The sequence below is a fragment of the Sturnira hondurensis genome, unplaced genomic scaffold, assembly GCF_014824575.4.
Source record: "Sturnira hondurensis isolate 20B ecotype Veracruz unplaced genomic scaffold, ASM1482457v3 Scaffold0008897, whole genome shotgun sequence".
Taxonomy (NCBI): Eukaryota; Metazoa; Chordata; class Mammalia; order Chiroptera; family Phyllostomidae; genus Sturnira; species Sturnira hondurensis.
In genome coordinates, this window is record NW_028081528.1 from 866,861 (window position 1) to 881,770 (window position 14,910).

Genomic DNA, 14,910 nt, shown 5'->3' on the forward strand with positions numbered 1-14,910 from the left:
AGGCTCTCTAATTTAGTATCTATATAATCTTAGGCAACTTACTTAACTTTTCTGAGATTAAATTTCCTCATCTGTAAAATGGCAATAATAATAAAATTGGCTGGCCTCACAGGGATTCTATGGAAATTAAATAGGCCAGTGAAGGTAAAGCATAGGTACCTAGATAAATGTGATCTATAATAAACTCATAAGATTTTTGTAAGTGTTAGATACTATATTTGCCATCCAGATATGCTCTGGGTGATAATAAATATCACCAAATAAGGCAAACATTTGACTTTTGCCTTAAAAGTGTAGTACTTTTAAGACTCTAAAATAGACCCAAGGTCTGCAGTGAGCCATCTCTTGCCCTCCTGGGATGAAGTCATGAATAATAGGTGAACCTGACTGCCCAGGACTCCAAAACAATGGTCTTGCCTGCTGTAACCTTGCTGGACTCAGGTGGGAAAACAGCCAAGACACTGCAAAGAGCTACAAAAAGACAATGGAAAAGAAACAAGAGGAGAAAGGGCAGAGGGGAAATGAACAAGTGTTTTGCCCAGTATTTGTATCCTAGGCATGTCTCTGATCAGGCACTCACAGTACTCCATTTCTTTGTGAAACAGGGACTACATGGTCACCCGTTAAAACTCTATATGGGGCAATAAATGGGGAGAGTCAGAGAAGCATTATCCAGGATTTTTGACCCGTGGAATTGCCACACCTAAATCAAAGAGTATCACAGAAAGTTCCAGCAGGTTTTATACTGGCCTTCAGAGAGGTATAGAGCATTTTAAGGATCAGTGACAATAAGGAGACATCTTAGACTCTGCAGTAGACCTGCTAAGTGAACATACACTTTGCAAATCCTGTTTCTATTCCAAATCTATTTCTATAAGACCAAGCTGTATTCTGTATGATTATCAAGATGATTCCTCCAAGAAATTCCTTGCACAAAATAGTGGATAAAGAAACCTGCCATAGGATGATCTATTCCTATTTATTATACAATGTTTATAAAGAAAGTTGGGGATCCTTAATGGAGAAAAAAGACTCATAAAGGCTGTTGCATAAATTCTAAGGAACGATAATTCAAACTACATATTGAAGAAGTCAAGGTATGAGACCAAAATGGGACTCTGAAATATAAGTGTAGTATGAGGTTAGAATGCCATCTTCAAGGGTGCTTATAGAAGAGAATCTGGAGAAACCTGGAGGAAGTGGCAATATCTCCGTGTGCTGGGCACTATGCTATTAATAGTTTAAAATCTCCATTAAGCAAATCTCCATTAAGTTAGGAAATGCCAGGATTGAGATGCTAAGATCTTGACCACTTGACCAAGAGAAGTTAAAATACATGCAATCTTGTGATACACTAGAAAGTTTTTAGAAAGGATTCTACAGAAGATGACTTAGGAAAAGAAAGCCAGTTGAGACTCTAATATATGGCCCAGTGTCAAGCTCTGCCAGCCTTCAGTCTCCCCAAGACATCAGCAAATCCTTGTGGTTTTCATCAATTTAAGTGGGATCAGTCAGAAGTTATGGAGAACCAGAAAAGAACTAGAAATAGCCCTGGCTGGTGTGGCTCAGTGGATTGAGTGCTTGCCTATGAACAGATAGGTTGCCGGTTCAATTCCCAGTCAGAGCCCACAGCTCCTATAGTCTACAGACTATAGGAAAAAGGAGCCAAACACAAAGTATAAACTTCCTTGATACTGAACTTTTCAGATACTCAAGGATCTCAAAGAGTGGATGAAAGGGAAACCATGAGGGAGGAGGAAGAGTTCTCTTACTTTGTATGGAAAGTGGACTCAGGAACACTGGAGCAGTATGGGATTACAGGGCACATGGGATTTGGTCAGTGGTCATTTTAGAAACACCTATTTCCTTAAGATGAATTATTCAAGAAACTTAAATTAATGGTATTTTTTTTTTTACTTCTCAACTCTATTCTCTTTTGATCATACTGGGAGATAAGGCAGCAAAAGGAAAATTTGCCCAGAACTCAATATAATGATGTTGGCAGCCAGGAGTGGACTAAGAAGGAAATAGTGGAAGAAGAAGTCGTGCAAGGCCTTCAGCAGAAAGCAACTTTGAAAATGGCAGAAATTGTCATTACACGGAAGGGCACCATACAGTAGTGTCCCCTAAATGGCCTGTGGAGGAGCAGTGATTGCTGCTTCAGGAGGACTTCCCTGCGATTCACACAGCAGTACCTGATGTCACTGCCACCAAGGGGGGGCGGGGGGGGGAGGAGGCTGAAGATCATTGAGTTCATTCTCTCTGACCCCAAAGAGCCCTAAATGTTTAAAATGTAAATTTAAAAAAAAATTCTGGCATCTGTGAAGTGAATATAAGTGAAAGGCAAAACATGCTCATCCAGAAAGGGTTCTTTAGAATAATTCTGGCTCATAAGTTTAGGAAAAATTGTACACACTGATTTTTCTTCCCATCATAACCACCTCATCTGATGTCGGTGATAGACTATTTCAGTAGTCACATCAAACTGTACTGTTGCAATGATCAGAATGTATCTTCTGCTCCATAAACTCTGAGGGATGCTTTTCATTGCATACTACCTCCTTAAATAACTTTTAACAAAGAGCTTTTAAGAGCCAATTTCTAAAGAAAAACTTTCATATGGCAGGAATTTAAAAACATACCATGACTAATCTGTGATATACATAGGGAAACTATAAACCAGAACTATTTGGCAGAATTTTGTAAACATCTGGGAGACTTTTCTGTCCAAGTCAAAGAATTTTACTCTCTTCTTGATTTTTTCACATAAGAGTTTTGGGTTCCCACTGACTTCAGTAGTGGGATGGATTTCAAGGGACAATGAATTATCCTAACCTAGTAAGAAAATGAGATAAAAAGGTACAGAAGTCATTCATCATTTGGCAGCTCTAGCAGTTCAAAGAGTAACTCATTCTGCTCCAAAGGTACTTATGACATTGGACAGGAAGTCAGCAGCATCCTCCACATCCGTTAAGCCGCATGGAGTTCTCCAAGCATTCGGGGGGGGGGGGGGCACGGGGGGTACTCTGCCTGGATTGAGACTGTTTGTTCCCTTCTCCCGAATTCTTCATTTCTGTGTTTATTCTATAATAAGATGCTGAAAATTAAGTTCACGGTGACTGTCATTTGAAAGAGGTATGTGTGTAAATGTCTCTGTTTTAAGAGGCATATTTCCTTGAATAAAATTTAAAAATTAAGCCTGTTTTTTATGAGTAGTCTCAAAAATACCAGCAACTAAATGTGTTTTCTTTCATCTTCACTGCATGAATAAAAATAAAGAAAGTGAGCCTTCTTCTACCTTAAACGTGTAGAGCACACAGAGGACGACGCGAACGGCCAGTTGTAGGTCAAAGGGAAGAAAGGGGGTGAGAGACCGAGACAAGTCATTTCCAGGCACAAACCTGAGGCTACCTTTATATGGACTAAAGAGCATCCTGTTGGGAAAACACAAATTTTCTTCCACCTCTGGGCTACTGATTAAGGTGGTGATAACTACTATACACTTGGGTTTACCGGGAGACACTTCTCAATGTTTCATGTTTCTGCAGGTTTTACAAGCAGAAATACAGGCTATTTTTATTCCAGGCTATCATTTCAAGAATGCTTTCACAGTGAAAAACCTTGGGAGAAAGAGAGAGATTGCAAGCTCCTCTTGAGCAAAATGTGCATTTGTTAGCTATCTGTTATGAAAGATTCGTGTTCCCCAAACTTGGGATTCCTCTCCAAAAATGGAAGCCACTGCTTGTGCAGAGGTCGCCTGGCCCTTTTCATGTTTCCCCATGGAAACTGAAGAAGGGTAGCCTGTAAAAACATGAGCTACTTGCTGTTCGCTATGGCGTGATCAATACAGTTCTTTTTTTCTGACCTAGTCAGTACCTCTGGCATCATGACTGTGTAGCAAGCTAACTTGTTACATGATGATTAGGATAAAATCTAATACCCACTGCAGTTGTGGCAATGTTCTTCCTTATAGAACACATTTTCAGATATGAGGAAATCAGTCTCGCATCTGAAGATGCCTTGGGAATGCTTTGAAAGAGGCTATAGGACTTGAAGATAAACTATGATTTAAGAGGTTAAAGAAGAAAATTGGGCCACAAGAGCAGGAGGGTATTTCTTACACAGTCCCATAGGAGTGAACTGTAAAATTCAGTACATGATGAAATTAGAAATGTGTGTTTAGGAGAAGCAGAGATATTGAACTGCATAAAAATAAAAGAAATAGGATAACTCTGAACAAACTATGGATAATAACAAAGGAAGCAATAATTAACTTATGCATGGTGGTTAGTGGTACAAAGCACTTCCATACATGTTATTTGGAATCCTACAACAATCTTGTGAGATAGGCTTTATTATCTTCTTAATTACACAGCTGAGAAAATGAAAGTTTAGAAGGTTATGTAACTTGCTAAAGGACAAAGCTAAGACACTAAGAAGATAAACATTAGAGATGAACATAAGACATTTGAGCAAAACTAAAACAAAAACAAAAAATCAAATTGGGCCATAAGTTCAGAATCTTTCAGCGCAAGTTATTTCCCTACTGCTCCATAATAAACATGTCTTTCTCTCTGATGGGAAAGAATAAAATCCCTCTTTTTACCCTATTCACTTTATATATTCAGCCATGAGAAAGGACATCCTGCCATTTGAAATAACCTGGATAGACCTCAAATGTATTAGGCTAAGTAAGTCAGAAAAGAGAAAGACAAATACTGTAAGATCTCACCTACATGTGGAATAGGAAATTAAAAAGTTGAACACACAGAGACCAGATTGGTGGTTGCCCAAGGTTGAAGGTGAGGGTGTGAGAGAAGGGGCGGGGGGGGGGGGATGGGATAAAGATGGTCAAAAGGCACAAACTTCCACTCCTAAGATATATAAGTCCTGGGGATGTACTGTGCAGTACTGTGACTATAGTTAATAATACTATACTGCATATTTGAAAGTTCCTAAGATAATATATCATAAAAGTTCTCTCCACACACACAGAAACTGTAACTGTGTGGTAATGAAAGTTAGCTAAATTTATTGTGCTAATCATTTCACAAAACATTAAATTATTATGTTGGACACCTAAAACTAATACAATGCTATTTCAATTATACCTAAACTAAAAATGTTCTTGCATATAGTACATTCACAGAATGTATTTCATTGCTTTATCATTTGCCACCTTGTTTCTCTCAATAGACTAAACCCTTTGATAAAAAGCATCAAAATATTCATTTCTGTATTACCCAGAGCCAATCAATGTCTAAGAGTAAAAGATACTGAATATTATTAGTGAAGTAATGACCAATGAGTAAAATCACACTTCCCTAGCCTGCATACTTGTGTGGGAGAGGGGAGGGGACACTTCCAGCTATAATGCCAGCTGGGGGATGAAGGAATTGTCCACTGAATAACAAGCTTTAACCTATAACTGAGTAAAGATGGTAGGTAGAAAATAGATAGGGGGGAGGGTGAGAATAGTGGGGGAAAAATAGAATCCAAAGAACTTGAGACACGTGGTTATAAACTAAGGGGGGGAGAATGGTGGGGGAGGGAGGGTGCGGGGGGAGGGGATTGAAGGGGGGGAATAGAACAACTGTAATGGTATAATCAATAAAATATATTAAAAAAATAAAAATAAAATAAAAATAAAAAGAATATCATTTAATGTGTATGAATAGAAGTAACTTGTTATAATTTCTCATACTAATCCTAGTTGTAAAACAAGAGTCTTTATTTATAAATAGGGAGTGTTATCCTCACTTTATAGATGAAGAGACAGAAGCTTGAAGAGATTTAATGATGACTTGCTTAATGTTCCAAGGTAAATGACAGGTTATATTTCATTGGTGTGATACTGGCCACATTAGCAGTTTTCACCCAATATTTCACTTGTCTCCCGACACTGAGCTGACAGAAGGAATGCATTTCTCTGCTCCGTGGAAGCTAGATGTGGTCATGTGGGTCGCCAGGGCCAAGGAAATGTAAGCACATCACTCATTACCAAGGAGAAGCCTTCAGAGCCAGCACCCAACCCACAAGTCCTCCATCTCTCACTGCCATGGCGTTTGCCAATGTTTAAAGCTGACGGCTGCTCCGGCTGTCTGGGACTTGACTGAGGAGTAAAAGTGAACCATTTACTGACTCAGATTTGGAAATACAATATGAGCAAGAAACGGCTATGTTGTTAAGCCACCGAGGTTTTGTGAATTTGTCAACGGTGACCTAATTTTGTTCGCCTCGACCAATACTTCACAGGAATCCTAGCTTCAAACTTCAAGTTTGCACAATCATGAATCTTAATACAATTGGGTTTGTGGCAACTATCCAACATTAAAAATACTAAATGTTTAAAATCATTGAAAATGAGGTCTTTTTAAGATATAAAAATAATGAAAATTTAGATATTCATAATTATTATTTTCTTTATTATTGGCAAGATTTAGTGTTGAAAAATTTAAGACATGCGGACCCAGAGAAGCCACCAACAGGATATTCAGTCTGAAGCGGTACAACAGATAGACAGAAACTACAGCCAAAGATGAGGCAAAAAAAGATTGTGCAGCCAACATATATCCCAGAAATAAAATCTGGGTCAGAGCCAGGAACTGCTTAGTTAATCAGTGTGAATCAGAAGAAACAGGGTCGGAAATGAGAGACATGGATTACCTAAAATAGAGTCGCAGATTCCCAATTCAGACCAAGTGTCAGGGCAAAGTCAACACATTTCACCTAAGCAGCGTAATCAAAGGAGGGGGGAAAGTCCTTGTTTGTTATTAAACTGCCTCAGTCGCCACCCTCATGACCCTCCTCACAGCAATAATATATTAAGCCCTGGTCACTTTACCTGCATCTTCACACTTCATCGATATTGCACCCTAGGACACAGGTGAGGGAACGGAGGTATATAGCACAGCACCAGAACTCACACCCAGTTTTATCTGACTAAATCGTGTGTTCTCGGCCACTGTGCCGAATGACCTTGTGCAAAGAGAGTAATTATCAGTAAGTGGCTTGGCTTCCCAAAATACCATCAGTGTATCATCACAGGGCAAAGGCCAAAAGGAAAAGCTAATTCCTACAAGACAGCTCAGAAAGAGGGCTAGCAAGTGATCTAAACACACCTAACAATCAATTGAAGAAGATACACCCATGGGATGCGGTCAAGTCTCTCTCCCTCCATCCTCCGAACCCCTTCTAGTATGAATCAGCACAAAACATCTCTCAAATTGGATCATCACACTAGACGCTGGGATTCTGGAGAGTAAGGCTACTGGAAAAGGAAAAGAAATTTCCCATATTTTTATTACAGTTGCTTCATGATTTTCTTCTCATCCCCCTTTCTCCTCCCATGTTTTCATAAAGGAAGAGGGAGAGAAGTTCCAGGCACAGGAGGAGTGAGTGTGGGTAGAATTCAGGAACATGCCTCTCCTTTAGGCAGAGCGTTGCTGAAGTTAACGCATAATTAGGTCCAATCTACCAGGAGGAGAGATTAGAAGGACATTTTGAGGCCAAAACCACTGTGAGCAGCTTTGCTCCCTTGCTTTGCCTTATTTGCAAAAACTCTTTGAGAGATGGTTGTTCCTGAGGGGGATGTAAGGACCTGACTCCCGAATTTCAGATTTCCCTGTTTTGGAAGCATGATGTATTGATCTTCGTTAAGAAGCATAGATGAATTACTGTTTTATCTTTGTTACCACTTATTTTGCCATGGCAATGGGCCAAGTAATCTGCCTGAAGGAGGTCATTTGCCTCCCTCCAAGGCTTATTGTGATAAAAAAAATGAACACTTGTATATTGTTTAGCGTATGGTGCTAAAAGTCTTTGCTTTATTATGATGGTGATTATTGTCTCACTAAATCCTACAATACTTTGAGCTCTTCCCAGTGAGAAAGCTGAGGATCAAGGCCACTTATGTAACACTGTTGAGATGACACCACTACTAAGTAGAAGGCAGGGCTGCTGTACAACATTGTCCAACAGTGATTTGCTCACAAAGCCTGCGCTCTTTTCGCTAAGCCAGGCTGCATGCTTCTCTCCAGTGGAAAAAAAAAATTGTATAATACGTCCAAAATTAGGCACGCCAGTCCTTATTGAGAAGAACAGTCCATCATAATTTTGCATCTCTCTACAATGCCAGCTCCTATAAACAGTATAAAATACATGAACATTTGAAAGTGTTCCCCCCATAATAGCCCAGTATTTTTCAAAAATAATTTGCATGCTATACAACACACTTTCTATATAGCCGATAAAAAGCTAATTCTAAGTGACAATATGTGGGCAGATAATGGATTGTTTAGAAATACTGTGTAGGTTTCACATAGGAAATAGTGTTGTCCATGAAGAGATTTGGAGTTTCTTAACCCTTCACTGTGCCATAAAACCACAGCAGGAAACATTGACAAACTGATAATGTGATAACCTCAATTCTCTACATAGTGGGAGTGAGAGCTATCTTATCACTACAGTTTCATGACTTCATATAAAGAGTGGAAATTCAAATGATACTCCTCTCCCACACATCAGTGGACATCTTTCCCACGGAGTGACTCAGCCTGAAAGCTAAACGAGAGCATGGTCTCAGCATGCTGTCGGCAGCCACAGCAGGGTCCACGTTAGCTATCTGCATGCATCATTTGTGGGGGCAACACAGAACCCAGGCTGCGAATACCACCAGCTGCTTTGACCTTGTGCAAAGAATCTAGTCTTGTAACAGAAAATAAGACACTGACCCAAACTCCAAAATGTGGCACTTTTCTATTTGACTATCAACAATATGTTCCAACAGCCAATATAATAAACTCACTCCCTCTCTAGTAAAATAAGGAACAGTTCCATCATAAATAATTTGCCAGGCAATGTTCTTACTATTTGGCATATATTAAGTCAATTAGTACTTACAACACTTGACGTATTTCTTGTTTTCCCCATTTCACAAAGTGCAAAAAATGGGACACAGAAATGTGAAGTAACATTCCCAAAGTCAAAAACCTAAAATATGGTAGGACCAGGATTTGGACACAAACTGTCTGATGTGTCAGCTGCCTAACCAGGAACGCTGTGCCCAAGTCACACTGTGTACCCCAATTCATCATGAGAACAGCCTAGAAGCTGAGAAGTCATAGTTGCAGAGTAAAGTGGACTATGTTCATTGCATGTTAAATGAATATGTTAAAACCTTACCCCCAGTAATTTGGGATTAGAGAGGTCATGGGGGTACAGTTCAGATGCAGTGACTGGGTTAGTGCCCTTTTAGAAGTTCCCAGAGAGCTCGCTGCCCTCCCCTTTTTGCTCTTTCCACCATGTGAGGATACAAAAAGAATTTGACCTCTTGCAACCCAAAGGAAGGCCCTTATCAGTACCCAAACATGCTGGCACCTGATCTCAGACTTCCAGCCTCCAGAACTGTGAGAAATAAATTTCTGTTGTTTCTATAAGTCACCCAGTCTATGGTACTTTGCTATAGCCACATGCATGGGGTGCATTGTGGCAATTGTAGAGAAGACCCCAAATGAGGTAGCATGAGAAAATGACATTTTCTAGGTTAAACTCCAATCATTTTGTTTTTGCTGGGGTAAGGGTTCCATGAACTCATTTAACTTGACCTAGAGTTCCACAGCCCCACCCCACCCCCCAAAATATATACAACACTTATTTGATATAATCTTAATATGTTGCAAGTGAATACTTAAATCTATAATATGTTTCTAACTTAATTATCTACTACATATAAACATTTTTTTCTTTTTTTTTTTAAGATTTAATTCATTTATCTTTAGAGGGGAAGGGAAGAAGAGAGGGAGAGAAATATCAATGTATGGTTGCCTTTCGTGTGTCCCCCATTGGGAACTGGCCTGCAACCCAGGCATGTGCCCTGACTGGGAATCGAACCTCCATCCCTTAGCTCGCAGGCCCGCACTCAATCCACTGAGCTACTCCAGTTGGGGCAACAATTGCTTATTAAAAGATGCATAATGACATCTAAATAGCACATCCAACTGACCACTTTTATGACAGAGTATGGGTGAATGTCACTTTACCAGTACTGCACCCGAATATGAAAAATCTGACTCTTAAACACCGCAGATAAACAGATCATACGTACTGGATAGCAAGGCAAAGTACACTACTTTTATCATCCTCAGGATGATAAGTGTGTTTCCAGTTATGTTTTGACAATGGAAATTTATGACCCGAGGATACATTCTAATCAGCATAGTCTTTGCTTCTTAATTACACAGGAAACTTCATAGAGCAGAGATTTTTAACCACTTTCATCTCATGGCACATACACCTATTACTAAAATTCTGCAGTGCACCAAAATATATATTAGATTTTTTGTCAGGTGTAAGAAAAAAAATCGGTATAATCTTGACTCACTCACACCAGACGGCTATTGCTGTGTTGCTTGTTGTCACTGTTTTCTTTGACAGTTCAAGGTCAGTGGCCCTGACTAAAATAGTCAGGCACTGCATGTTTTTAAAAATTCTGTGGCACAGTGATTGAAAAATCGCTATCATGAAGGATTAAGTCTCACACTTTTTATGTAGTCTTTGTTATTTTTAAAAAAAAATAGCAAGTCAAGGGATCATGGAAATAGCACTATGATTTTTCATTCAATGTTAATCGATCAATTTATCTTCTCATAAAATCTATTTCAATAATGTTCTTACACTTACCATGTTACTTCTTGCTACCAATTTATTGAATGTTCATTCATCTTTGTTTCAGTGTTACAACTTTTGCATTTATGACACTTTTTATTAGGCATTTATGAAACTGATTATTAAATCAAGATTTCTTTTGTCATAATTAAATATACACCCTTTGTTCAATAAAAATAGCAGCCTGTGATATACGCAAGACTTTAGTACTAAATTCTGTTTACCAATTCTAAGGAAATTTGCAATATTTAATTAACAGCCATTATAAATGATATTTTAGCTGTCATGGCAATAATTTACCTATTTTATATTCATGTTTCTTATAAGGATTTTTTCTTATAAGCACTCAGACACCAGAAAATATATTTAAATAATCGAGCCAAATTCAACAAATCTAAATCAAATTCATTGTTTTCTTTACTTAGGGGATTATGTCACCAAAATTCCCCATCCATCTTTAGCTCTCAATTCTATATTTTGTTATTTCCCATGTTCTCCTCTGTTAGTTTTCAGCTGAACCTCCACTTCTCTGGTCTTTTCTCATCATCCATCCACATTACTTAGTTTACTCCAATAGCTCACTGGCCTGACTCTAGTCTCTTTCCACTCATTCCCATAGTTCTCCATTCAAACTTTCTCAAGCACAGCATTGCGTATGTCACTTTACCTCTAAGACCTCACGATTCCTCCTCACTGCCTAACTCAAGTTTACCACTGTGTATGTGGATTCCATGTCATTTTTACAAACTTACGTGCATGTCCTCCTGTAATTTGTGGTGTGGCTCATCTCTCTTCCTCAAAAAGATGCTGAATATCCTTTTATATCTATATCGTTTTCTTCTTCACTTCCCTTAAAACTATATTTCAAGATTTGTCTCAAGTCCTACTACTTCTGCAAACACTTCCCTTTCTCCATCTCAAATTGAATACTTAAGCCCTAGAGAGCCCCCAAATGTGTTTGTGGCACTTACAATCCTCTGCCCAGAAATAACAGTCCATGAGCTTCAGCCTTCGTTAGAATGTAAATTCCTTGAAGGCACAGTCCACATCTGTTCATATTTGCATTACCTGCAACATCAAGCACAATACTGTCCCAAAAGAAGATGCTCAGAAATATTTACTTAATTTGGGGATATAAATGCAAAGAGAATATAGAAATTGGGAATCATAGATACATCATTTTTAGGCAATTAGAAATTACTGATTATAAGGATGTCCACAACAAATGAATCATCCGGGGCTACATTTTCTTTATGTGATAAATGAATGAATTGTACTTTCAGTGGCTCCAAACGGTCTTTGAGTATGAGGAGCACATTTTGATGTCAAAAGTTTGTGACACCCACCCTGTCCAGTGTGGCTCAGTCGGTTAGGTATAGTCCCACAGTTTGAAGGGTCACCAGGGTTGTGGGCTCAGTCCCCTGTCTGGGCACATTCGAGAGATAATGGTTGGATGATTCTCTCTCACATTGCTGTTTCTCTCCCTTCCTTTCTCCCTCCCTTTCTTTCTCCCTCCCTTCCCCTCTCTAAAAATAAATAAATAAAATGTTTTTTTTAATATTACACCCACCTCTTCTATATGATACTTGTATTTTTATTATTATTGACTAAAAAATACTCACATGTTCTTACAGATTTGTGACTTCCTGGTAAATACTCAGCAGCATTCTTCAACCCTCACCCAGAGTACTGCAGCTTTCAAGTTAGGAAAGCTCTAGAAAACTTGTGAGGTTGGATTTTGCAACAGCATGCATTGTTTATTAATCTTCCTGACTTATAATATGTAGCATGAATAATAATATTCATTATTACTATCACATTTATTTATTGTTCCAAATCCCTCTTCTATGTTTGACCATTTTCTCTGCCTCTTGCCACATTATTCGCATTATTCCCAACACCTCTCTTCTCCATACCATAATTCCTCTGTGCCTTACCATCACCAGCTGCTTCAGTTTTCGCATTTTTAATTATGATGAGTTATTGGCTTTTTTCTCTTTCCATTTCTTGCACTCTATTCTCCCAGTATCATGCTATTCCCTTCACTCTCACCGTTTTTATTCTGTCCTCTATGGATTACTTTTTCTTGACTTATCATCTTCCAAATCTTTTAGTGCTTCCTGTTTATTAGTTGCTTCCTTTTTTATCTTTAAGGCCTTGACCCAGTTGCTATATAAATAGCTGAAACTCATTCCTTGAAACAGACATATTTCTAGAAATCTATGATAAAAACAAACTTCTTATAAACAAAATCCTATTGTGTACCTATAAAGAAATTAATATTTAAAAGTACACCACTACATCTTTTCTCCAAATACACATACTAAACAAGTTGTCCTAAGGTCCTGGAAGCTTTTCTTCTTCTTCTTCTTCTTTTTTTTTACAACCCTTAAAGCCAACTCCACAATGAATCTATGACTCCCAACTCACAGTCTTTTTGGAAATACGAGGCTGAGAAACAGGAAAAACATCTCCAATTTCCCTTCCCTCCCAATGTCTATGAATCAGGTCCTGTTGACTCAAGAATAACACCATTTATTTTTCTCTTTTTACTTCCTTATTACTGTCTTCTCCTTCTTCTTCCTGGCTCCCGTCTTGCCAGCCTCCATTCCCCCAGGCTGTCTTACGCTTTGCTTCACTTCTGTTATAGGTGAAGTGTTTCCAAGTTTAGTTTTGCATCTAGCATCTTAGTTCCTTTTCTCCTCAAGTTGACGTTTGATTTAAGTTTACTTTTCCTATGCCAAAAAGGTAGTCTGCCATCGACCTACTTGCAAACACAGAAGACATACCTACATCTATCCCCAAACTGATGATACTCTGTAACCTGTTTCTGTAAATCATCGTACCTTGTTTAGCACAAATGCCAAGTAAAATGATATTAATATGAATACTTACACTCAGCATATTTCTGAAGTTGAGAAAATTCTGAGGGGCTCAGGTGGGCCCACTTTTCCTGGTTTGTCATGGTGATAGTGTTGAGTTCTCTAACATACCAGGTGAGGAATTCTTTATCCAGGTGTTTGGCAGAATCCTATGCTTCAAATTTTCCACCAGGCATGTTTTATGATAAAACACCTCAAGCTTTCAAAATATGCAGTCTGTCAACATGAAACCACCGTGGCTGTAAGTCTGTAGTTTCAATAATGCATTAAAGCACTGCAAAAGGAGAAACGTAAAGATAAAAAGAGTGGCATTACTACACAAAGGACAGCACTGAGAGATTATAGAATGTTAACCATTTTTAGTTCTTAAGTAATGTATTTTAAAGCTTTTCTATTTTGCATAATGCTCAATTTTTAATATCCGTTCACTCTTTAATGGCATTTACATATATTTTCTAATGGGAGTTCATATAAATAAATATGATTCAGGCTACAAGATGTAAAAATGTTTCTCTAGCTTCATAAAAAGATTGTTTTTGCTATAAACTCCACATTTAAAGAGTTGATGAGGGTGTCACTTTTATCAATCTGATTTTATCAATTCTCTAATATCTACACATAATATAAAAAAATTCTAGATCCAAATTATTAAAGGAGTTATATAGCTCTGCAGCTTCCCTGTGCTTACAATTCACTAACATAACAATATTTCCAACAATGTCTTAGGATGTTGTTCCATATTAGCACTAATATTCACAATCATGCAAATCAAAATTGGGGGATCATATAAACTATTTTTTCTCTAGCAATGAAATAGAGAGCATAATTAGTTTTAATAATTTTTTAAAATCCCAATAAAATTTACCAAATTAAAGCAAATTCCTAATGCATGACAGACTTGTATGATAGTCAATGACCCTATTGTGACTCGTGCCTAACAATAAGCCCTAGGTTGTCGCTGGTCTATATTCAGTGGTACATTGATAAGGGCAAACAAAGTGAAAACCCTTTGGGGCTCAACGTTTTATCCGAGATGGTAACCAATTGCTCAGCAATCATGCAGACTGGCAATAGAATTGTTATAGAGAATTAAGTATTTAGAAACAGTAAGAGAGTTTACACCATTGTATGATTAGAAAAAAAGTTTCTGCAGGTATCATTATCTAAATCACAGCACCTTTTTTTGGTCGTAGTCCCTGACCTTTCCTCTGCCTCTTTTCACTATTCTCCATTATCAGCCCCAGAATCTCATTGTCCTGTCCTATCATCTTTACCTTAGAGAACTGTTCTTGTTAATGTCATCTGTGCAGGGTTTCTGCGCTCAGTTTTACAAGGTGATAGTTTTCTATTTAATTGGAAAAAA

The 14,910-nt window shown here is 38.2% G+C and overlaps 1 protein-coding gene across 1 annotated transcript in view; it reads right to left on the reverse strand.

The window, feature by feature from the left end:
• DGKB (diacylglycerol kinase beta) overlaps window positions 1-14,910 on the reverse strand; it is a 610,815-nt gene that overhangs the window by 542,442 nt on the left and 53,463 nt on the right. The window contains exon 2 of the mRNA XM_037056254.1: window positions 13,561-13,821. Coding sequence (XP_036912149.1) covers window positions 13,561-13,630 — 70 coding nt within the window. The 5' untranslated portion in view covers window positions 13,631-13,821. The remainder of the gene's footprint in view (window positions 1-13,560; window positions 13,822-14,910) is intronic.